Here is a 26166-nt window from a genome sequence, read left to right as displayed (position 1 = left end):
AACAACAACAACAAAAACTACGTCCTCAAATAACCATAGTAATCAGAAAGAGTATGAAATATTTTGGTGAAACTATTTTATACACTTGACACAAAGACATTTACTTTTAAAACACCCACTTACAGAAGTACTTGCAAAATAATTTGATTTATTTAACTATGAATGCTTCTTAAGAGTATTACATTTAAGAGAAAATATCACTAGAAAAGGTGTCATGCTCAGCACTGAGATATTAAAATACTGAAATTGAAATGAGCACTATTAATTTTCGTATTATCAAATCTTAAACATAAGTCTTGAGTTCTTATTTTAAAAAAAATATAAAAATTAAAAAATTAAATCACAAAAATATGCTGTAAAAATTCTCTCCCATTCTCATTAAAAACAACAATGGCATTTGTACGTAGGAGGTATTAAAGATGCACAAAAAGCATAAACATTCTGCATAAAGTTTGTTTTCTAAAGAAATAGCCATTTTAGGTGGGAGTCAATTCTTTTTTCAAATTCTCAAAACATGAGTTAAAAGCAGACCTTGACATCAGTAGAAACAGAAAAAAACATTTTTTTGAATAATATAACACACATGATTTACTTTGACTAATTTCCTTTTTATAACAGTTTGTCTGTATACTTTGACTAATTTATGTTTTAAAATAGATCTTACAATCTTGATACCTGCATTTCACAAGTGAAAACTTACAAGCAGTCACTGAGTCAATGAACTTTATCAAATATTTAGTGAACTGCTTAAAAACTAAGGATAAGGCTTCAAGAATTCTTACAAACTCAATTGCTTTCGTCTAAGAAACTATGTTATTACGATCATTAAGTAAATACTGAGAAAATAATAGAGTTCTGATACATAAACATTTGATACATTGTTATAATAGGGTAGACCCTGAATACAGTCTACATTTTAACTGTCTACCATTTAAAAATTTCAGCGTATAGATCTTTAAAAATATAACACAAATTTCAGTTACTTTAAAAAAAAAAAAAAAAAAAAAAGAGGATGAATCAAGTCTTTTATCCTGGAATAATCTCAATCTGCTGAAGGGGGAAAAAATCCCTGAAAAATACACACCAAAAATTTAAGATTCTTTAAAAGATGTTTGACCAAGGCCCTTTCGCATTTCAACATTTTTATGCTGAAGTCATTGTTCAGTTTATTATCTTCTTTTAAAGAATGACAGTGCGCTAAACATTTGGCTAATGCTTCTGTGGATAACTGAAAGCTGGCTTGTTGAAGTATTCATTAGTGTCAAGGGTGCTCTGTACATATCCAGAATAACGTACTTAACATTGGCCTGCTCAGCTTCATGAAGAGAATTACACACATAAGGTGGACACAGCTAACTGAGGGCCCTCTGCTAGGTTTACCAGTACCCTACCTGCAAACAGTATTGGCATACAAAACTCACCTCCAGACTTGTTAGAGTAACTGGACAAGGGGTCAATGCCTACTTCTTGTTCTTCTGGCTGCAGAGGATGTCTAGTTTCAGATAAGGAATGATACATTGTGGGAACTGGACAATGTCACCAAAAGTAACTACCTGGAAGGTGAAAAAATACAGAGAAAAATAATAAATTCTTTTTCTGCTATGACTGCGAATAAATATAAGACTGAAACGATTAAATGAACATTATAGACATTACCAAGCTTTTCCCAGCCTCCAGGGACTTTACCTCACATTGGTAGGCTTATGCAAAGAAGGGAAAAAGGTAACACAAAATTTCCATTTCAAAAATTTCTCAAAAATCTGAGCGTCATTTATAATCTTTACCTCAATTTTGAATATTTATTTTCAATAAATATGCTAAATTCTAAAGACAATACTCTCACATTTATAGCATCCTTTTGTTTTACAGCCAAAATAATAAACATTCACAACAGAAACTTTCAAAATACAGAAAATATAGCAAATTAAAATGATTCATGATAGTATTAGCTAGAAATATTAGTGTTAACATTTCAGTGTATTACACATGTACTTCCTGTCTTTATTCTGGGCATTTAAAATACATATGGTTTTAAAATGATTCATAACACGCTAAACATACTTATTATGTAATCTATGAATACTTTAAATTCCGTATTTTCCTCCCCAGTTTAAAAAAAATAATTGTGTGTCTATAATTTCTAATGATTCCTAGCATTCTATATATAGTCGGCACAATTTATGTAACCAATTCCTTATGTAGTAAACAAGATGTTTTCAGTTGTTCAATACTATAAACAGTCTCAAAAATAAATATCTCTCAAAAATAAATATCTTTTAGCAGTATGTCTGTATCATATCCATGATTATTTCCTTAGAATAAATTCTTAAAATTACAATAGCTGGATTAAAATATATGTTTAAAAAACAAGATTTTGGCAAATTGTGCTCTATAAAGGTTTGTACCTAATAGAACAATTCATCTCCCCTTGATTCTCATTAACAATGGATGTTTCCTCTTTGATTTTTTGAACCAATGTGATGGTCAAATTTTGTAATGTATTTGCTTGATGACTACTGAGATACTGTTTCTCTGACATTTGTTTATTGTCTTTTGTTAATGGAGTTAATTGTTATGACTGTCTTCACGATTTCTGAACATGCTTTAAGTAGTAAGGGTATTAAACCTTGGTTATATGATACATATATTTTTCTCAAAGTGTATCTGTCTTTCAGTTGTATGACATTTTTGTGACATAGGTAACTTTTTATGTGCTCAAATATATCTGTATCTCCAGTATAAAATCCACCTCTGGTGTTATACTTACAAGATTTTATAAAAAACCACCTATATTTCCTTTTGTCATTTTGAAAGTTTTCCCTCTCAATTCTCACTTATATAAATTATTCCATATTGAACAAATTTTGTTTTAAATTATTTTCAACTTCCAAGGTATACTATTTGTAAATTTTATATGTCCATAAGATGCAAATTATCTTCCCAAATCATAACTCTTTCAAAAAATAAACCAAGTTCACCAATTTTCATGCAAAATAATGTAAGTAACATAATCTTTTAAATTTCAGGAGCAGCAAGGACATGAGAGGAAGAAGAAATAATAAGAGTAAAAAGAAGTGGTAAAAGCAAGTCCAAACAAAATGAGTGTCTAATTTTATAGGATATGGTCTTCACCTATGGAGGAAAAGCTCCAGATATGTTCATGAATACAGAAATTCTTGATGACCTTTTACCAAAACAAAATGCCCCTCTATTCTATTTACTTTCTCTCTAAACCATCACCTTGTAAAATACTCATATACATGTTCTAATTTTTATCAGAAGTCTCCAAAACCCTCTATATCCACACAATCACAGTCAGATGTTAATAAAACCTATCGCCCTGGAATTGTGGCTAAAACAATGTAAGCAGAGGATTAAGGAAAACAAAGAACTTTGGTAGCTAACATGCAGTAAGAATATCTAAAGCTATAAATCTTAAATCCATAAATCTAGACAGTTGTCAGTATTTGCTTATGTGTGCCAATCAATAAGCATATACTGAGCACTTGCTATACAGAAGAAACTCTGGAGAAAATAATCTAGTAGAAGACAGCAAAATGTAGATGAACGGTTAGAGTATAACACAAAGTTTGATAAATTCTGTTGAACAAATAAATAAATTCAGAACCAAGGTCCTCTGCTATGCAGCAGTCACCAAATTCAAGTATCTACTGAGGTCAGGCAAAAAGCATTATTATTTATAGTTAACATTTATGCCCAATGAATATATGCCAAAAACTAGTCTAAATGTTTCGTGTACACTCATTTCATCCTCCTTAAAACCCAATTTATCTTGTCAATTTTATTTTCATTTTACCATAGAGAAACTGAGGTACAGAGAGAGTAAGTAATCTGTCTAGAATCACACAAGGAGTAAGTATTAAAGCCAAAATTGAAATCATCCTGTTTGGTTCTAGAGCTCACATTCTTTCTCCTACATTAATTTGGCTCTAAATAAGTCAGTGTGACAAAAAGACCAGGTGTAAAAAAAGGGGTATAAAAAGATGCAGCCTATGAATAATTAGAACACCCTTTACTCTGCTTCAGCTTTTTCAAGACAAGCTAGAAATCCAGAATTTTACGTGAAATCTGCTAATTTGTAAGTGTTAGCAAATAATTCAAATTAAAAGAAAAATACTGGGTAGAACAGATTAAACACTTTTCAAAAATTTTTTTGGCCCAAGGGCAACTATTTTAATGTAAGAGTCATATTCTCCATATATTCTGATATACTCTTAAAAATATAAAAGCAAACATTTGAGAATGTGTATTTCAAGTTAACTGCTAGATTCCTTAAATTTTCTTTAATATCCTAAACCATGTTTTCATAATCTCAGTAGCTGAATTTCTTATTTTTACAGTACACTTTTCACTTTTCACTTTTCACTGTTACAGGTTTCACATACCTAAGATAAATAAATAAATGACTTTTGTGTATTTTAAACTACATTAAAAATAGACAAGTGACAAGCAAGGTGCTATCAAAGTTTATTTTTAAAAGGAGTATTTTTTAAACCCTCATCTTTACACTGTTAGAAGAAAATACTCTACCACACAATGATATTTATACATTCATTTAAGGTGCTAAAAAATACCTAACGTCTTTTGGACTCCTTAGAGAAAGTTCAAGAAGTCATTTAGTTAATTTAGCTTAAATTATAATTCTTTAGAACTTAACAAGTGTATAGTAATATCCAATAACCAGAAAACAAAATCAACCAAATACCCCAGTCTACAACCATTCTATATAATCAGGCATCCATTATATCCTAATTTATTATGCCTATAGATTGAAAATGAAACACTGAAATGTTTTTATAATTAAATAAACGTAACCAGCTGACTAGTAATAATGAGTTATTTTCAAGCAATCTGTTGAAGAAAACGTGTGGATAATGTTAGTAGTTTTCTTTTAATTGCTGATTTAAATAACCTAATTCAAAAGTAACTGACTAAGAAGTTGCTGCTTTCATTTTTTTATCGTTTTGTTTTAAAGAGCTATTTTAACATTCTTGAATCTAAAAAAGCAACTTAAGTGTGTTGGTTACTGTTATTGGGATTACCTTGTGAAATCATAACATAATGTTGTTTTTAAACATGAAATCATTTTCCTAAGAATTTCCCAATTTGTGTTTCATAAACATTCCAGTAAGAGAAAATGATTGATTACAAAGCAGAATATCAAAGGTCTTTAATAAATTTGTCTATCTTAATATTTATGAATAAATTTTTACCTGTAAATATCAGACTATAAAAAATTAAGGGATTTTATTTAGTCTAAAAATTTTTAAACAATCACTGTTAAAGTCAAAACAGCATAAACGTAACACTTACAATGGTTCATTAGATCTCTAAATTTGATCACAAACTCCAACTTCTATCTTTGACATGCCTTACTTTTCTCTTACATAGAAGCAAGATACATATAGAGAAAAGAATATAAAGGCCAAAAACATGCCTCTTAGTAGATGACTACTTAAATCCATAATTGATAGATTTTAGTTCTCTTAAATGATATCTTCCTGTTCCTAGAATTTCTCTGGCTGATAAAAATGATGATGATGCCTAAGAATTATTTTAAATAAACAAAAGCAATCTAATTTTTCTGACTGAGAAAGCATAGTAATATACCTTCCACAATCTGGGAAAGGCCCTCTCCTTCCTTTGTTAAACTTACCATAAACAACAATTTTTCCTATTCACATGAGTTCAAAATTCCAAAAAGTCATAACTAATTTTACAATACGGTTTTAGTGCTATCTTGGGCACAGGAGTTCACAAATAGGCAAAAATTCCCATTTAAAATCCAAGACTAATCTTTAAGATAGTTGCACTGGTTTCATAAGTATAGAGGTTAGAGTATTAAATCTTAAAAGTGATCTGTCAGAAAGAAAAGACTTCTTTTGCAAATACTTAATTTTTAATAAAAGGGTAAGAGTTCAGCACTAAAGCTTAGAAGGCAGTTTTAAAGTACACTTAAAAAATGAAAGCAGTATTTTTCATGTAAAAAAAATCAATACAGGCCGCGTGCGGTGGCTCACGTCTATAATCCCAGCACTTTGGGAGGCCGAGGCAGGCAGACCATGAGGTCAGGAGTTCGAGACCAGCCTGGCCAATATGGTGAAACTCCATCTCTGCTAAAAAATACAAAAATTAGCCAGGCATGGTGGTGCGTGCCTGTAGTCCCAGCTACTCGGGAGGCTGAGGCAGAAGAATTGCTGGAACCTGGGAGGCGGAGGTTGAAGTGAGCTGAGATCATGCCACTGCACTCCAGCCTGCGCGACAGAGCAAGACTCCATCTTCAAAAAAAAAAAAATCAATCAAACAATACAAGCAATATCTAAGTGAAAATCTCAAACTATTAGGATTGACCAGATAATAAGTTAGTTTAATAATATTTTCTCTTTTAAAATGGCATCACATGAACAGAACCTCTAGAAAAGGAATTTATTCTGTCTGAATATGAAATCCTATATATTTCAGCTTATATTCTCTCTTTAACTGTTTCTAATACTTAGGCACAGAATTAGCATTCTGAACTGTGTCACTCTAAAGACATTCATATTCAGAAAAGCTCATATAAGCATACTTCATTCATTTAAATTCTTGACTGATGGTAAACCTAAAAGTCAAACACTGAAATGATATGATACACTTTACATAAAGATTTCTCCTATAAGAAAAGTATACCGAAGAGCTTAAATGGACTACTTTCAGAGTCTATTATAAAAGGGAAGAAGGATGCAGCACGAATAAGTATGAGTTCTAGGTAGCATGTATTTACCATGATAGGTATTTAACCAGAAATATGACATTTGGGGTATAAAAGCAAGCTTCTCCGGTAGAAGCTACATTTTCACAATTAAGAGATAGGGTAACTGAAAATCTTGTTTTTAAAAAAAATTTTTATTTAGAAATGTTGGTAGCTAAAGGTAAATTTAATGATTGGAAGTAACGATGTTCTAAAGTCTTTAGTATAAGGGCAGAAAGGAGGAGAGAAGAAAGGAAAAGAAAAAAGAGGGAAAGAAAACAAAGAAAGAGAAAGAATTAAGTTTTATTTTTAAATTCTGTCAATCTTTAATGCAAGAGGGTTACACTGGACTTTAAGTTAATTAAGTATTAAAATCAATCATCTGAAAGTCTTAATATTTAATATTGTTAGATTGTATATCAAAGTAGTTTTATTATTTATTTACTCCAAACCTTTCCAGAATACTTCATTTGACAACAGGGGGTCTGTTTCTCACAAGATAAATGCATTTACAATGCCAAATAAATTATATATAAAAGCATTTGTCTTAATACATGTCATTCAATATTAAACATCACCCCTTGGTAAAACCCTGAAACCTTAACTCATTTTTACCAACCACACAATTGTACTATCCAAGTGTTGTCTAATAAATAAGTATAAGACTACAATAAGGGTCAACATATAAGAACAATGATCAAAAAAAATCAAAACAGATTGAATTCTTATAATTTTCATGCCATCAGCAAAAGCTGTTTAGGGCAAACAATTCACTGTAAATTAAAATACTAGACTCATGAACAATACACATAATGAGAAATATGCAGAATATGAGAGGTTCACAGGTAGACTTAAATATTTTATATTACAAACTAAGAATGCATTTTGCCTTTCAATATTAAAATGCTATAAAGTCATGAGAAAGTGACACTCGTGACCACATAAACCAAGAAAAAACTGAGCACTATGAGAGTTGAACTGCCTAACAGAAAGCTCTCCACAGTGTATTCTCATATGGTTTCAGAGATCTCCTGAGCAGATGCTAAAGATGCAGATACTGGGGAATTAGCTTGGCCTAGTGAACAAAACCAAACCTTTTATTATTATGTAGCCATAAGAAAACACTTTCAATTCTTGCTGTTCCTATTTTATATATTTATATATTATTTATATATCCTATTTTATATAGATACTACCTCTAGCCATTAAACGATTCAACATGGTTTCCATAAAATCAAGCTTAATACAACCCTCAATTAGGAATTACGGAAAAATAAAATTTGAAAAGAGAAAACAAGAAATCATAATTTGGTGAATTATATTAAACTGATTATAATTAAAAATATGAAAAAGGAACAAATAGCTACTCTTCATACAAACATCAAATCAAATCATTTTGTCCAAAAAAAACCAACGAACAAAAATCTCTCCTTGGTGCAAACGTGGAGAGGCCAGGGGTATGTTCAGGAACACCTCACCAATTGTGGGGCAATCCTTCTGAAAGTCCATATGAATCTGTTATTTATCCCTTGGTTTTTAGTAAGTAGTAGGGCTGGGAAACCTAAGGAAGTTTTCGTACTTAAAGATAGCCCTTTTGATTAAATAATAACAACAGCAGCAAACACATAGCACTTATTGGGAAGCAAAGCTGTTTAAACCACTATACATATTAACTCATTTAAACCTTACAACAATTCTATGAAGTAGATACTATAACACCTTTTACAGATAAGGACACCACAAAGAAGTTATGTGACTTATTTAAGGTCACACGGCAAAGCTACCTCAAAAGACAACAATCACTTAATAAGTGGCCTAACAAAAATTAAGCCAAGAATTATAGGGTAGTTTCCTTTGTTAACTATAATGTAATACCAAAGAATTCAGTTTACTTTTCTTGCATGTGAGCTGTTTTGAAATCTGAGATATTCAGATAAACAGATTCTTAATAGTTTTAAGGTGTACGCATCTTGTACAGATCACTATCTCAGAGTAAATGCATTACCTAGTAAGGAAAGCAAGTAATAAGTAAGCTGTGGATACAGCATAAATCACATATTCCTCGGCAAAATCATAACTTATAAACAAATCACACTTGATCTTTGGAATCGTTATCAAATAGCCAAAACTGTAGTTGGGGATTTAAAAACATTATTTAAGTCCCCAAATGCTGTAAATTCATATTTGTACCAGTCACTTTAGTACCAAGTGACATTACTGAGGGAAGATCAGCAGCTAAGAAGCATCACTCAGTCCTTGCTAGCCAAAGTAGCTTACATAAAAACATTTCCACATTCCTCCATTCAGTTTTATGCATCTCTTTTCCTCCTAAGGAGGCCTTTCCTCTTCACTTTTCTAAATCCTGTACATAATTCCAACACTCAACTTTTCCTTTAGGGACCAGCACTAGAAGTAATTTCTCCCTGCTCTTCCACAGCAGTATTTCCCCTGCTCTGATGTGCCTCTGGGCTTGGCAGAAACATACTTTTTTATTGGAATAAGGTTTTTTTAATGGTTCCCCTCTATTTATAGCAAGTGCTAATTTGTTTAGGATAATCTGTGGCCAAAAGATTTCCTATTTACATAAATTTATTTAAAGAAAGAAAGAATTTCATGAAAGGAAAAATATTAAATAAATTATAATAAAGCAGTAGGCATAGGAAAAATCCTTAAGGTGTTATATAATAAATGATTAATGTTTTGAAAATAATGTTATAGCAGAAATTGTCATTCACCAAATTTATTAAGCATTCCTTGATATATCACTTCTATTGTTTACATAAACTGTTACCCTTATCATAAGTAGTTCTTAGCTTATTTAGCTTATCATACCTTTTTGTAAATGCAAACTATGTATTCCTTGAGGGCAGAGAAAGTATTTTTCATTCCTTTGTACCCCCATAATATGAAGATATTATCCTAATAGGAATAAAACCTATTCATTAATTCATCAAAAACACCCAACACAATTATAAATGTGGTTCACGCTACTGGTAAACTAAACATCGCTCTGGGAAGTGCTTACTTATCTCCTCTTTAAGAGGTCTTAAATTCAGGGTAATACCTAACCCTCAGAGTCCACTCTCCCTTCTCCCTCAATATGCTCTGGCTACATAAGTCTTCCTTCTATTCCTTAAAACAAAAATACAGCTCATTGTCTCTTTAGGTCTTTGCACATCCCCATTTCCTCTTCTGGGAACAGTCTGCTCTTCCTATCATTCAGGTTATCTGCCCAAATTCAGGCCAGCACAGAAATCTTTTCCTAGAACATATCTAACCCACTGGCAAATCTTGTCAGTTCTACCTTCAATATAAAATCCAAAATCAAAACCATTCTTTACAAACAACCACCCTGATCTAGGTCACACTCATTAGACCCAGAAAAAGGTAGGAAACAGTCATCTTTAACTTTGCCCTCTGCCTAGAAACCCTCACCTTTCTTGCTGTAGGTAACATGAAATCTGTGTATTTTACTCAACTTCTGAATTGTGCTTTTTTAGCAAGACCATCCAGTTATAGGAAAAAGAAGCCACTTGTCATGTTGAGCTGGACTAAAAGGTTACTTCATAAACACACTCGTAAGGTGGGTGAGAACTGTCATAAGTCCTTGTGTTTCATTTAAGTTTTAACTTCAAGAAATTTCTGAGAAGCAAGTAAACATTATTGTTATACAATATGCAAGCTTTAAAAGTTAACCATCCATAAATAAATAATAAAAGAACCACATACAGGTCAATGATGAGAATGTGTCATAAGGCAATGATCAATCAAATTAATAATATTTATGAAAAAAGTTAACCACTAGAATTTCCAACTATCCTTCCATACATTATTAAAAAATAGTTGTTTGATTATAAAAGTAGAGTTTGAAAGTATTTCAGAATAACATCTCGTTTATATTTGACATAAAGTAGACACTACTTTGCGGCTAATCTTTTAAGTCAATTTTATTAAAAATATATACATACACGTACAAACATGATATACTATATAACTATATAATTCTGCATTTACTCTTTTCTTATTTTGAAAGATGTTTTTATTTTTCCTTCAGTTATCTTCTCTTCAGAAGACACTAAATTCTAGATAAAAGATGATGTTACGGAAAAAAGAAATTATATGTATTTCTAAATTTCATATAACACCTATCTCATGACTGTTATAAGGATGAAATAAAGCATATGGGATCATATATCAAAAGCTGCAGTATACTATGGTTCATTGTTGTCATTCCTGGCAATAATAATAAACATTAAAAATTATTCATAAGACAGCAGATGCATTACTTGTTACATATTTTTAAGGTTATATTGATCTCAGCTAAATAAAAACAGTAGAGTAGGAAAAGACTTCTAGTATGTCGTAGGAATAGATATGGATTATACTGTTTGAGATAAAAGATCTGAGTTTTCCATCATATTTTTTTAAACTATGCCATAAGACCTAAAACAGTCACTTAACAAATATATACTGAGCACCTACTATAGCCAACGACTACAGCACTGATCCTCATATCAAATGCAAACTCAATAGGCAGTGAGCTTAATATTATATACTACTTGGTGAAAATTAGCACCATGATAGGGACAGGGGGCAGAGAAATTCTAAGCAGAAAAGGGTGGGTCCCCGACAAAACCCCGCCTTCAAGCCGAAATACCTGAAACCTACAGCCCAAAGTGAGAACTTCTATCCCTGTTTTCCCACTTGAATGTTGCCTTTTCCTAAACTACCCATAGTCCACCCTACCCCTCCATCCTGTGCCTATAATATAGGACACCCAGGACTCAGTCAGCACAGAGAAGAAAGTAGCTATGTGGAGGACTATGACTGAACATGGGAGAGAAGTGGCTTGACTTGAAAAGGACAGCTTTACAGAGGGACAGCTTGCGTAACTTTGGAAAAGAATCCAGCTGAAGATGGCCAGAATTCAGGGCAAGATTACCTACCCACCCCATCTCCTTTCCAGTTCCCCTTCCCACTGAGAGCCACTTTCATCAGCAATAAAATCCGCCACATTTACCATCCTTCAATTCATTCACGCAACCTCATTTTTCCGGGATGCTGGACAAGAGCTCAGGAGCCACAAGTGCAGATATGAAAGGCTGTCACACTGATTCTTTGCCCTTCCTGGCAGAGGACAGCCATTTCATGCAAAAAGGCAGAGAGCCCACTGAGTTGTTAACATTTAAGCCGTCTGCAAAGGGCAGAGCTAAAAGAACAATGTAACATGCCCTCTGGGGCTTTAGAGGTCACAGGCAGCCCCACCTAGACACTGCTGTGGGGCCCAAAGTTTGCTCCTACTGGAGACCAGAAGTGCTCCCTCTGGATTCCGCACTTGCTCACCTGTGTGCTCCCTCCCGTGAGGGGTGGAACTCGGCAGGTCCAAGTGAGTACAGATGGACCCAACGGGCACTGAAGCAGACAGCTGATTCCAGCACTTGTGCACTCCAGTTCCCACCTCGTCTGCTCACATGCTCCCTCCCACAAGGAGATGGAAGCAGAGGGCTGTGTAAATGAGTACCACAAAGGAGTCAAGCAAATATCCTTCAGAAAGAGCATTCTTGGGAGAGAAAACATTGTGTACAAGGGCTCAGGGAAGAGGCCGTGCATGCACATTTCATGTAAAGTGTGTAAGGAGTCAGGCTCAGCTGGGTTGATATTCGAGCTTAAGAAGCAGAAAAGGACTGTACAAGGCATGGCTTATAGACCTTCTCAAGATTCAGAGCTTTTTCCTAATGTCAATGGAAACTACTTTTAAGTAAAGAAGGGCACCATCTCCTACTACTTCTCCACATTTAAATTTTCTTCGACTATACCAAATTACACACCTCAGCACTTCCATACATGTGGCTCCTCTGCAAGGCACTACTGTTCTTACCTTCTTAGCTTAACCAACTACTGGCCCTTAAGATACAACTCAAAAGTACTCTTCCTCAACATGTCTTCTCCCAATTTGATTCAGATGCCCACTTACCGTATGCATAACTCTACCTTAACATTAACCATTCTTTAGTATAATGGTTGGTTTTCCACTGACTTACATTGTGAGGATAGGGGACCTGTTTTATTAATCTATACTCTAAATTACTAGCACCCCAGAACTTGCAAAAATCATTTATTCAATGAATCAACAAAAACAAAAAGACACGCTTCAGTGTAATTCCCAGATATGAGGGCTAATTGAGCTATACTTGTTCTACACAGAATCACACAAATTGAAATGATTTAGGAGAACCTTGTAGTATGTCAGAGGAATAGATATAGATTATACTGTTTGAGATAAAAGATCTGAGTTTTCCATATTTTTTTTAAAACTATGCCATAAATAAGACCTAAAACAGTCACTTAACAAATATATACTGAGCACCTACTATAGCCAACGACTACAGCACTGATCCTCATATCAAATGCAAACTCAACAGGCAGTGAGCTTAATATTATATACTACTTGGTGAAAATTAGCACCATGATACTACATGTTACAATGACATTGAAATGTAGTAATTACTTTCAACCACAACTTTGGACATTCTCAAATCACACAACAAACTACATTACTTAGAATGTTTTCTTTTCCACAAAATCAAAATCCTTTTTGAAATGTCAGCCTTGAACATCATAAAATTATACAGAATGATGAGGAAACAGGCTTATAGAGCATATAAATATGAAAGCATATTAGCCTGCATTTAATTACCAGTTCAAACAACAACCTGATCTAACCTTTGACAAGTAAAATAAATGTTCTGAATAATTTAACTAAAGCAAACATTTGCTGTTAATGCTAGCTAATTATAGTAAGAGCTGGAAAGATAAGAGGAAGAGAGATGACGAAGAGAAAGGAAGAGAAAGGGAGATGAAATTTTTTAATTAAGGTTGAGATCTGCAATTATTCATTGAAACATGATTTTTTTCAATGAATTTAATTCACAGAAAAGGGCAAACTCAGTAGAACACAGTTTCTTTATAAATACTCAGATAAAGAAACATTTCAGTTTATTAGCTTATTTTTTTCAGTCAGTAAAAAATTATTCATCTACCATGGGAACAGGAAAACAAGTTACAGAATAAGGGTACAATCAATCTCTCTCTCAAAGTTTAGTTAAGAAAAAGACCAGGAGATGGGTTGCCAGATAAATAAATATAAGTAAACAATAAAATAAAATACAGATGCCCAATTAAATTTAAATTTCAGAGAAACAAACAATATTTAAGACACTTAAACTAAAAAGTATTCATTATTTATTGAAAATCAAATTTAATAAGGAGTTCTGTAATTTTATCTAACAACCCTACCAGTAGACAGATAATGGCAAGTATTCATGTGAAAATATGTGGTATGACCGCTGTAGGAGCTCCAGGATTAAAAGAGATCTCAAAGGACAAGGTCCCCAAAAGAATTCACCCAAAGGAAGGAAAAACATGCTTCTTCCAAAGCTGTCATGATCGCTACTGGAAAAAACTAAAATGTTTGATTCAGAAATGTACTGACCGAGCTCCACAGAATCTTGTTTTTCAATTACCCCAAAAATAGGAGGTACAAATGAACAAATTCCTTAGTGGAAACCATCAGCTACCATACAGCAGAAAAATGAAACATTCTGACAAGAATATAAGAGCTGCTGAGTAGAAACAGAGCGTATAAGACTGTCTCGCTCTGTAGCCCAGGCTGGAGTGCAGTGGCGCGATCTCAGCTCACTGCAAGCTCCACCTCCCGGGTTCACGCCATTCTCTTGCCTCAGCCTCCCGAGTAGCTGGGACTACAGGTGCCCACCACCACGCCCAGCTAATTTTTTTGTATTTTTAGTAGAGACGGCATTTCACCGTGTTAGCCAGGATGGTCTCGATCTCCTGACCTCATGATCCACCCGTCTCGGCCTCCCGAAGTGCTGGGATTACAGGCTTGGGTGCTGTGCCCGGCCCCAAGACTATTCTTAAACAGTTTTGAGACTACAGATGACCCTTGAACAACATGGGTTTGAATTGCACTGGTCCATGTGGATTTTCTTCTGCATATACCTCTCCTGAGACAGCAGGACCAAAACCCCTCCACTTCCACCTCCTCCTCAGCCTACTCAATGTGAAGGCAACAAGGATAAACACGTTTATGATGATCTACTTCCGCTTAATGAATAGTAAATATATTTTCTCTTCCTTAGGATATTCTTAATAACATTTCCTTTTCTCTAACTGTATTGTAAGAATACAGTATAATACACATAACATACAAAACGTGTTAATAAACTGTTTATGTCATTGGTAAGGCTTCTGGTCAACAGTAGGCTAGCATTTGGGAAATCAAAAGTTACACATGGATTTTTGACTGCATAGGGGCCAGCACCCCTAACTCCCATGCTGCTCAAGGATCAGCTGTATTATCTTTACCAGTGAAGAACGTAAGTACATAACGCAGGGGGAGGGAATCCAAAGAAAATGTGAACTTTGTTAATTTGTTGAGACTACTTTAATATAAAATATTATGTTAACTCTTTCACTCATGAATTAACATAATATTTGAACTCTTGTATTAATGTTAATAATTATACATGATACTGCACAAGAATCTAAGGTATGATCATCTCTGAATGGGACCATAAATTTTGAAAACATTCAATAATGCAAAATGTGAAGAAAATATGTTGTAGTCCATATTAAATGGCCAATTTAATTGATTAGTAGCTTCAAAAATGATGAGCTTACTTGCTGATGGAGTAGAAACCTATTAACTTGGATACACGAGTCAAGAACTCTCAGCATAAATATGCAAATGTTCCAATTGTAGTAGAAGACTATCATTATTTACAGAGGTAAGAAAAATTCCAATTTCCCAAATATATAAATATATACAGACTTCATAAAATTGATATTAAAAAATGATAGTCACTTAAAGTATTATTAAATGATGAACTTGAGTATCATTGCCCAGTGATCTGACTTAGGGGTTTCTCTCAGAATCCATGTCGATTGTAATGGCTCCATTTTTTCATAAAGGAGATTTGTGCACATGTAAACTGTTCTTATGTATTCTAACACCAAAACTGTTTATGTTGTCCATGCAAGAAATCTGACACACATTAAAACGTTTTTATAAGCCCTCAAAATGGGAATAAAACTATTTCAATTTCATTTTCATAAGAGGGAAAGATTAAAGCACTGATAAGGTGAAAAAAAGGATACAGGAGAAAGAGGTAATTATAAAAGAATACAATACATAGTGCTCACATAATATCTTGAAGTCAGAAAAAATAAAGGCTCTATGGTGATTGTCAAAGAATGTTTCAAGACATCAGAGAATACTAAAAAACAAAACAATTCTATAAACTCTACATAGAACAGATACAGGCCAGAAAGGGTATATGAAAAGAAGTAATTAACAAAACTGAATAAACTGGGACTACAGAGGAGCTACACAAACCCTATCCCAACTCCCAGGGAATTTTACTAGCAAAAATATACACCTCCTTTTCCAATGCATACAATTAGGTAAAAGAGAGTAGCATACTATGTCCAAAATTTCATTGAATACCATAATAAAATGTCTAAAAGCTAAGTACATTAGAGTTCTATAAACTTGCCATCCTAATTGACATGAAATCATTGCACAAATAATTTTTAGAATTTTGAAATCTATGTGTAAACTTCAGTAAACAATTGAAAGTAAATGACAAAATGTCATGCCATGCTTTGTCATCTGTGGAACAATGATGCAGTTCAATTATATTTATTGAACAAACTAGCATCATTTGTCTTTCTCTGTGCTAAGAACTGTTTGGAGTAGTGATGATTACTAATATTTTACTTAATGCTTACTAAATGCTAGACACTGTGTTTTATGTGTATTATTATCCCATTTAATCTTCTCAGCAATCCTATCAGACAGGAATCGTTATTACCCCCATTTCACATAGGTGGCGACTGAGGCTAGCAGGTTAATGATTTCATCCCAAGGTCACATACTAACTGGCTGGAAATTGAAGTGAACCTCCTCCAGAAACTCATTTTAAGATATCCTACTGATTTCTCACTAAGTACAATGGCACAGGGGAAAGGAACATCAGGGAATAGAGATGAGGAGAGAAGCAACACGCCCTGGGAGGTAGAAAACAAAAAATATACAGACTACACAATGAAAAGTAGAATGTCACAGCAAAGAAGATGTATTAAAAGGAGCTCTAACTCTGAAAGGTCAAGGAGTAAAAATACAGAGGTCTAAAAAGACTTCATGGAGAAGGGAATATCTAGGACAGACTTTGAAGAAATAGTATTTCAACAGGCAGAGATGGATGGAGAGAGCTGACCAGAGGTCAACTCAAAAAACATTGTTCTGAAGCCAGCAAAATGGACAATAAAATAGTAAATACCTATATTTGCAACAGAGAAAGCTTCACTGAGAAAAAGAAGCTGCAAAATGGACACATAAAATTATATTATATGAAGTGCACATTATTAACAATAAAGATTTCCATTTAAATAGCAGTTTGCAGTTTACAAAAATTTTCACATATATCTTGCATTCTCAATGACAGTGATATTGTCTCCTAATGGACAAGATTGGTGCATAGAGTGGGTGTGGGGAATCGTAGATACTACAATAGTTTATGGCTGTCTCTTATACACATCTAATGGACAAGATTGGTGCATAGAGTGGGTGTGGGGAATCGTAGATACTACAATAGTTTATGGTCCTCAAATGGAACATAGTACATAAAGAGCAACATAGTATATCTGTGTATATTTGTGTTATTAAACTTTATAGGGGAGGATGACTGGGAGAAGTTTTTCTTTAAAGACTTTTTAGGGGTGCAATGATTTTTTTAAAAGGTTCAGAAACACTGACAAATACTACCTCATTTGATCATCCCAACCATCTAATAAGTAAGCAGGTATCATTTCCTTTTTTAAAAAGCATGAAACAAATAATACAGGAAGATTTAAAGAGATGAACGAAGGAGAAAAACAAGTAGTGCACGGAATGGAATTTTATACATATACACAGCCAATAACATAAAATAATGCGCAACCTCACCCAGAGTTAAAGAAATGTCAACTAAAACAATCAGATGTAATTTTTCACCTATCAGGTTGCAAAATAAAAAAGGTGGACAATACCCAGTCTTGATAAGAATTTGTAGAAATAGGCATTTTGATGCTAATGAACTTGATTTAAAAAGTGCAAATTTTTAGGAAGGCAGTAACTATCAAAATTACTAATGCATTTAACTTTTGAACCAACAGTTCTATCACTAAAAATGTATCCTACTTATATACCTTCTAGCCAAATCTATGCAGAAAGAAGTTGATTGTAATACTGAAAAACCGTAAGCAATCTAAATGTTCTATAACCCTTGGGTTTATAAATTACGGTCATCAGGCCAGGCACGGTGACTCACAGTTGTAATCCTTGTCCTATGTAACATATATGGACAGAAGTTTACATGTGCACACATCCTTGGGAGGCCAAAGCTGACAGATCACCTGAGGTAAGGAGTTCAAGACCAGCCTGGTCAACATGGTGAAACCCCATCTCTACTAAAAATAAAAAATAAAAAAAATCAGCCACATGTGGTGACAGGCACCTGTAATCCCAGCTAATAGGGAGGCTGAGGCAGGAGAATCCCTTGAGCCTGGGAGGGAAGTTGCAGTGAGCTGAGATTGCTCCATTGTACTCCAGTCTGGGTGACAAGCGAAACCCAATCTCAATAAACAAATAAATACATATATACATAAAGGTAATCCAGAAATGGAATAATAGGTAGGAATTAAAAATCTAAATGCTCTGATGCAAACAAAAAAAAAAATGTGCACAGCATACTGAAATCAATAATGCTACCTGTATGACCCCATTATTTTATAAAAATATGCAAATATAATTTTGCTATGCATTAAAATTCCTGGACACACAAGAAACCAACAAAGAAGGAGGAAGAAGAATTCCCCAACTGTATACATAAGTGCACACTTTTAAAATTGGATGTGAGGACTGTTGTTTTTTTTTTTAGAGATAGAGTTTCACTCTTGTTGCCCAGGCTGGAGTGCAATGGCATGATCTCGGCTCACTGCAACCTCCGCCCCCCAGGTTCAAGCAATTCTGCCTCAGCCTCCCAAGTAGCTGGGATTACAGACACCCACCACCGTACCCGGCTAATGTTTTCTAATTTTAGTAGAGATGGGGGTTTCCCCATGTTGGCCGGTCTGGTCTCGAACTCCTGACCTCAGGTGATCCACCTGCCTCGGCCTCCCAAAGTGCTGGGATTACAGGCGTGAGTCACCACACCCAGCCAAGGATGTATCTTTCAAAAACATTTAATTATAAAAATGTTAAAATGACTTGCTCCAGTTCCTACAATTGTGAAGCAAAACTATGAATAAAATTCCATTCTTTTGGCTCAAAATCCATTGTTTCTTATCACAAAGCTTACTACTGTTCAGAAAAAAATCATATTGGTGATTAAATATGGTAATGTCTATGGTTCCATAATACCTACTGAAGCATAAATGCCCCTGTAAGTTCTCAAAATGTCTTTCATGATCTACCCACACCTGTGTTCCCAATCTTCCCTTCCATGTCTTCTTAGTTTCTAAAAAGCATCCAGTGTTTTCTTACCTCTCTATTTTCTTAAATAACAAGTCTTGGTCAAGAAATCCTCTCCGAATCAATTCCTCTTTCTAAAACACTTTATTACTTCTTTTTTAAACCGATCTATTCTCATGACCTGGCATATAATAATAAATATTGCTGAATGAATGAAAATATATCCATCGGAACAGATTCTACTAATCACTTTGTAAAGTTAATCTCAAATGCTCCATTCTCTCTGAAATGCTTCCTAACTTCTTTTCATTCAGTTTTAGAATGTTAAATTGAATAATTTCAGGAATGGAGTCATATTTCTGCTTGTAACGGGGAAAAGTAAACAAAACAGGAGGTTTCTTTCTTCCTAGAGAATAAAAGGGGAGGAATACCCTTAAGAAGAGAAAAACCCTAGAATGTATCAGCAACCATTAATTTTTTCCATCACCATGCTTATTTCTATAAAAGAAAACTTCCAGAATCAATTTATTCATTTATTATTATTTTTTAAAGAGACAGGGAATCTCTCTGTCACATTCATAGCTCATTGTACTCTCCAACTCCTAGACTCAAGTCATCTTCCAGCCTTAGTCTCCCAAGTAGCTGGGACTACAGATGAGTGCCACCACGCTTGGTTAATTTTTTTTTATTATTTTTGGTAGAGACGATGTCTCTCTATTTTGCCCAGGCTGATCTCAAACTCTTGGCCTCAAGCAATCCTCCCAACATGATCCACAACGCTTGGCCCAGAATCTACTGCTATTGACACTAGTGATTTAAGTCAACATTATCTGGCTCAAATTGAGGAACTGTCCTCACTATCTGACATTAGACAAATTAGCTAAACTGTGTCTCAGTTTCCTCACATGTAAAATGGTGAATACTCAATTCACAGGTTTTGTGAAGACTCTATTAATATCCCTGAAGTATTCAGAATATCTGACATATACATAGTAAGCATTCAATAACTATTAACTATAATTGTTATTGCCATCACCAACACACTGTCACTACTCTAGTGAATATATTTACACAGTAAGGTCAGAATAAAATCAAAGACAGGATTGCACCTACAGTTGAAAACGATGGAATCTTTGAGTGATCCAAAAGATTTGTTCACAACCTTATACACTATAATTAGATATTCCATGCTGTTTTCTCAACATGTCTGTAGAGGAAGGAAAGAAGGTAGTAAGCAGAAATCGAGGAAATCCAGGGCTGCACAAATATAATATACATTCCAGTTAATACTTATTGAATCCTCCCATGTGCCAGAAGCTGTTGTAGAAGACAAGCATTTAGTGGTGAATAAATAACTTGCTGTCCCCAGAAAATACACATTCTAGGAAAAGACAATAAGACAAGGATAAAGAGTTCACGTATCAAGTAGCAACACATGTTATGAAGAAAATGTAAAGAGGCCTGGGGGATAAAGAGGGGATATGGCTGAAAGCTTATTTGGGAGCTGGGAGCTTATCTGAGAAAGTGTAGTCTTAGGAAGCACCTCTGAAGTGGTGATATTTGAATAAAGTGAGGGAACAAGCCACATGATAACCTGGAGGAAGAGCGTGCTGCAAACAGCAAAGGTAGACGACCATAAACTGGGAAATAGCTTGGAGGTCTGGAGATACTGGGAGAAAAAGAAAGGGAAACAGAAGAGAGGCTCGGTCACTTCCGTCCTTTCAGGCCATGAAAGGACTTTCATACTCAGTGGCATGGAAAGCCATTGGAAGCTTTTGAGCAAGGATGTGACATGATACGATCTATTCTTTAGAAAGATCACAAATGGTTCAACTGATGAAAAGCACTGACTACTTGCCCATCCACTCAGCCCCTTCTTCAGAAAAGAGCGCTTCCTCAGAAAGGTTAAGAATAAAGGCAAATATTTATCATTCCTCAAAATCATATTAGACTATGGTATATGAGAAAGTACAAAATAAGATAAAAAGCAACCACTATAGAAACCTGAAACAAGATCAGTAAAAAAAGAAACCAAACAAGTTAGTAAAAGAAGGTAAACCAAGTAACATAAAAGGGCATCTAGCCAGATGACAATCTTCAAGATGCTTCTCATATTTTTGGAGACATAAAAACATCAGCACAAAATAAAAACATAAGCAAGATGAGATAATCATATAATAATATGCAATACTAAATTTAATTTGATTTAATATTTGTATACACAAACCTTATATTCTGTTTTCTTTTTCATATATTCATTGTTATGTTCAGGCCCCTGCTATAGGTTTGAATGTTGTATCCCCTCCTAAATTCCTGTTGAAATTTAATCCCCAATGCAACAGTATTGGGTTTTTAGGGGGGTTGGGAAGGGTGGCTGAGACAAGGTCTCACTCTGTCGCCCAGGTCAGAGTGCAGTGGCATGATCATGGCTCACTGCAGCCTCAACGTACAGAGCTCAAGTGATCTACCCATCTTAGCCTCCCAAAGTGCTGAGACTATAGGCATGAGCCAGTGTACCCAGCCCCCAGTGCAGCAGTATTAAAAACCAGAGCCTTCAGAAGGTGACTTCACCATGAGGACTTCACCCTAATGCATACGGTTAATGCTTATTAAAAGGGCTAGAGGGAACTAGCTAGGTCCTTTTTGCCCTTCCATCCCTTTCACCATGTGAGGATACAACATTAATCCCTTAGGAGAACGCAGTAACAAGGTACCATCTTGGAAGCAGAGACCAGCCCTCACGAGACACTGAACCTGCTCCCATCTTGATCTTGCACTTCCTAGCTTCCAGAATTGTGAAAAAAAAAATCTCTGCTCTTTGTAAACTATCCAGTCTCTGGCATTTAGCCACAGCAGCACAAATGGAGTAAGACAACTCCTTATACAACATTATATCATACTTTTTGTCCTACTCCTCCTTCACCCCTCTATTGTCCACTTGGGCAGATCTATAGAGAAAGGCAGATAAAAGGGACTCATTTATGCACTATCCTCTTAATATATACTCTAGTAAGCACCCAAAGCCGGAAAAAGATAGAATTAAGCAGTACAGTATTTTGTGGAAAAGCCAGGTAGTTACTCAGTCCATTATGATTAACAAAACAAGTGGAAACAAATATTTGAAAATACATTAAATTTCAAGCAAGAAAATGCTAGCTCAAAACATTAAAAACAAAAAAATTGTTCACTTCCTCAGTCTATATGTCTTTTAGTTTCGAACTCTAAGACATACTAAACATTTCAACTTATGTCTCTTCTGTGCTTCTCCAACTACCCTAATTTAAGCTAGCATCATCTGGATTGGTCTTGAAGCCTCTGGACAAGAGCTACCAGAATCCCTCTCTTGCTCCCCTTAATCTCCTCAATAAAGATCACTGGAGTTAAATTGATTTTTAAAGCAGTAAATCTGATCATATCACTCTCCCTATTGAAAATCCTTTGATGAGTTACTACTCACAGGCTGAAATTTCTAAGAGAATCTACAAGCCCCTGTGTGACCTTTGGCCACCAACCTGGCTCAGTCACTACTGTCCCTGAGCTTTCTGGGCTCCAATCACACTATCTGTAAACTCTGCAACACAGAAGTTCATTCCAGCCTCAGAGCCTTTACAAAAGTTTCTTCCTCAGCTTGCAAAATCTGTCCCAATTTGCCTGGGTAACAAAATATAAATTTCGCTTCCTTTTGTGAGGTCTTGTTGGACACTGCCTGCCACCACTAGATTAGTTCTCTCCCTTACTTGACTTCTGGGTAGGCCCTATCTTTCCATCATTGTACTTATCACAGTCATATATGTAAGAGAAAGGGTGGAGGAAGGGAGCACGATAGAAGCAGGGGTGTTTACATATATACACATATGTGTATTTTAAAGGTTTACTTCCCCCTTGAATTCATGAGGGCAAGGAAAATGCCTAGCACAGTGCTGGCACAATGAAGGCATTATTATTTTTCTTTTTTTTTTTTTTTGGAGACAGAGTCTCGTATTGTTGGCCAGGCTGTAGTGCAGTGGCACGATCTTGGCTCACTGCAACCTCCGTCTCCCGGGCTCAAGCAATCCTCCTGCCTCAGTCTCCCAAGTGGCTGGGATTACAGCATGTGCCACGGCATTATTAATATTTGTGGGAAAAAAGTGAGATAAAATTGGACGCAGCACATCAGGATGCCACAATGACATGTCATAAATCAAGATGTCTCAGATAATGGGTTAACTACGCATTTTTTATGACTCTGGTTTGATTTTAAAAATAGGTAAAAACAGGCTGGGCATGGTGCCTCACGCCTGTAATCCCAGCACTTTGGGAGGCCGATGCAGGTGGATCACCTGAGGTCAGGAGTCCGAAACCAGTCTGGCCAACATGGTGAAATCCCATCTCTACTAAAAATACAAAAATTAGTCAGGCATGGTGGCATGTGCCTGTAGTCCCAGCTACTTGGAAAGCTGAGGGAAGAGAATCACTTGATCCCAGAAGCCAGAGGTTGCAGTGAGCCGAGATCATGCCACTGCATTCCAGTATGGGCAACAGAGCAAGACTTCATCTCAAAAAAAAAACCAAAAAGGTAAAAACTGATCCAACCTAAAATGCATAATTCAATAGCAACAAGTATACAAAGTATACAAAGATACACCTAGATTGAAAATATCAGTGGGGTCTGGGGGGTGCCTACAACTAAATTCATCAGCAAAATGAGGGTAATTAGAGCTCATTTCTCTCTGTTTAGAGGGAGTGACCATAATTTAGATTTAAGTGACAAGAAAGGAAATACAATATTTTTAAAGGAGTAAATATGGAAAGACTTAACCCTTTCTCTCACAGACTCTTCATTCTCTCACTCTACAAGGCATTCCTGCATATTACTAAATTAGACATAAAATGCCACATATTAGCCAAAGCTTTTACTTATCTTTTCTTGAAAATTAAGTCAACAAATATTTGATCACACCACTGCATTCCAGCATGAGCAACATAATGAGATCCTGTCTCACACACACACACACTCTTCCAATTATTTACCTAAATTATTAAATATTCTCAGATATAACTTTGTTATTTGAGAGTAAATTCCTTTTCTACAATCCAATAATCCCTAAATTTATTTCCTCATACAATTAAAAGATAAACTATTTAAGATAGAGTGCTACTTTATTTGACCGTTTAATGCCAATATATAAAGAAAATAAAAATACCCAAGCCTGTTACTCAATTAAAACATATTAATTTCATTAATCATATTTAAAAATCTTAGTTTGCTTCCTTGAGGAACTGCCAACTACTGAAGTTCATGAGCTCCTACACTAGTATATGGCATATCAAATCCTAATATGGGAGAATGGAAGGAGAAGATGAACATGTGAATGAGCTGGGGAAAGAAAATATTGGCACCAACTCAAACAATCACTGCTTTATGAAGAAAAAAGACAAAGCGAACTCTAGGTCTCTGATTAAAAACACTGCCTTCCTAAAAACTATTTTAGTCAGAAACTGCTGGTGATAAGATTGGATTGGACAAATTTATTAACAGAGTCAGTATATAATAGATTTTATGAATTGTCAAAAGGTCTTTAGCACTTACCAGCCTGTTCAGTTGCGAATGTGAATTACAAAAGACAACCTTTAGTTAGCTCCAACAATCCTTCTGGATTTGGGTTTCTTTCAGTATTATGTTATTCTACTTTTGCTTCTGAAATGAATTACTAATCAGACAAATCTGTAACCCCAGGAAGTCAGTGTCTGTTTCTGTTTCTCCTTCATTCTCTTCATACATACACAGACACACCTATCATTCAGATAGATAGATAGATAGACAGATAGATAGATAGATAGATAGATAGATAGATAGATAGATTCATTTCATTTTGAACCTTCAAAGAATAACCCTTGTAAAGTATGTGATTCTCTCTCTAACCTATATAACCAAGTCCAGAACTGTATTTTCTGAAACCTGTCATGACGTTTTCTATAGCAATGACAAGAAGCAGATGGAAGAGTTAGCATATTGTCTTTCCTCCCCAAAGAAATAATCAAGAGAGCAAAAGAATCGCCCATTTTTATAGAAATGAGGGCCCCTATTAGTACAGTTATACAGAATAACATCACTTTCATTTAGGAATTTTCCATCTTTCAGGACGCAAAAGCATTGTTTTTAACATATTACGGGCAGAAATTTAATGACAGATCCAAAAATCTTAAACTATGAAAAATATGTCCATATTATCTTCATTAATGGAAAACCAATCAGATACATAAAAAGATACTTCTCAGGTTGGCAAGCATGTCTGCTACCTAAATCTTATTAAATGTATATGTATATACGTCAATGGATAAGGAAATTTTAAATTAGAAAATAAAATCTGAATCAGATTCAAATTAACATCTTCTTTTTACCTATTCCTTTTGGCAGTACTTACAAAATCTGTAGTAACAAACTATCACTTCATTATCTTCCCACAAGATACCGGTTTTCTCTTAACACTTCACAATGCTTCTGAGATAGCATATCTAATATAACACCTCTACTTCTCTCCAGCATTTAACAGGACAAAGAAAAGGCAGAGAGTAGACAATGTCGGTGTTACAAGCGTAAGAACCCAACTCTCATGAACACTCAAATTAACTGTATATCTCAAATCATTCTATTTCCCACATAGACCTCAGATACGATCTAAGTTACTCTTTCCCTTTAAAGGAACTAATACACTACAGGGTCATTCATTCAGCGCTAACCAATGGCAATCATTAATTAATGGTAGGGGGAGTAGTCCCATTTAAATTAAAATATAACTAAAAGCATAGAAATGTAAAGATCCAGGGTGGTTGTTTTAATGACTTTTCTTTAATCAAGTAAAGCTGAGTAATCAAATGTGTTTTTTGAAGAAGACTATTTCTA

General features: G+C 34.8%; 1 protein-coding gene across 3 annotated transcripts in view; it reads right to left on the bottom strand.

Annotated features, from left to right (window-relative positions):
- Positions 1-26166, bottom strand: part of TBC1D5 (TBC1 domain family, member 5) — a 500189-nt gene that overhangs the window by 357821 nt on the left and 116202 nt on the right. For all 3 annotated transcript variants that reach the window (XM_011977919.1, XM_011977920.1, XM_011977921.1), the window contains one exon: positions 1422-1553. In XM_011977919.1, coding sequence (XP_011833309.1) covers positions 1422-1518 — 97 coding nt within the window. In that variant the 5' untranslated portion in view covers positions 1519-1553. The remainder of the gene's footprint in view (positions 1-1421; positions 1554-26166) is intronic.

Source organism: Mandrillus leucophaeus, unplaced genomic scaffold (assembly GCF_000951045.1).
Source record: "Mandrillus leucophaeus isolate KB7577 unplaced genomic scaffold, Mleu.le_1.0 Scaffold186, whole genome shotgun sequence".
Taxonomy (NCBI): Eukaryota; Metazoa; Chordata; class Mammalia; order Primates; family Cercopithecidae; genus Mandrillus; species Mandrillus leucophaeus.
Note: the sequence above shows the minus strand (reverse complement) of the source record. Positions and strands in the feature narration are given on the sequence as shown.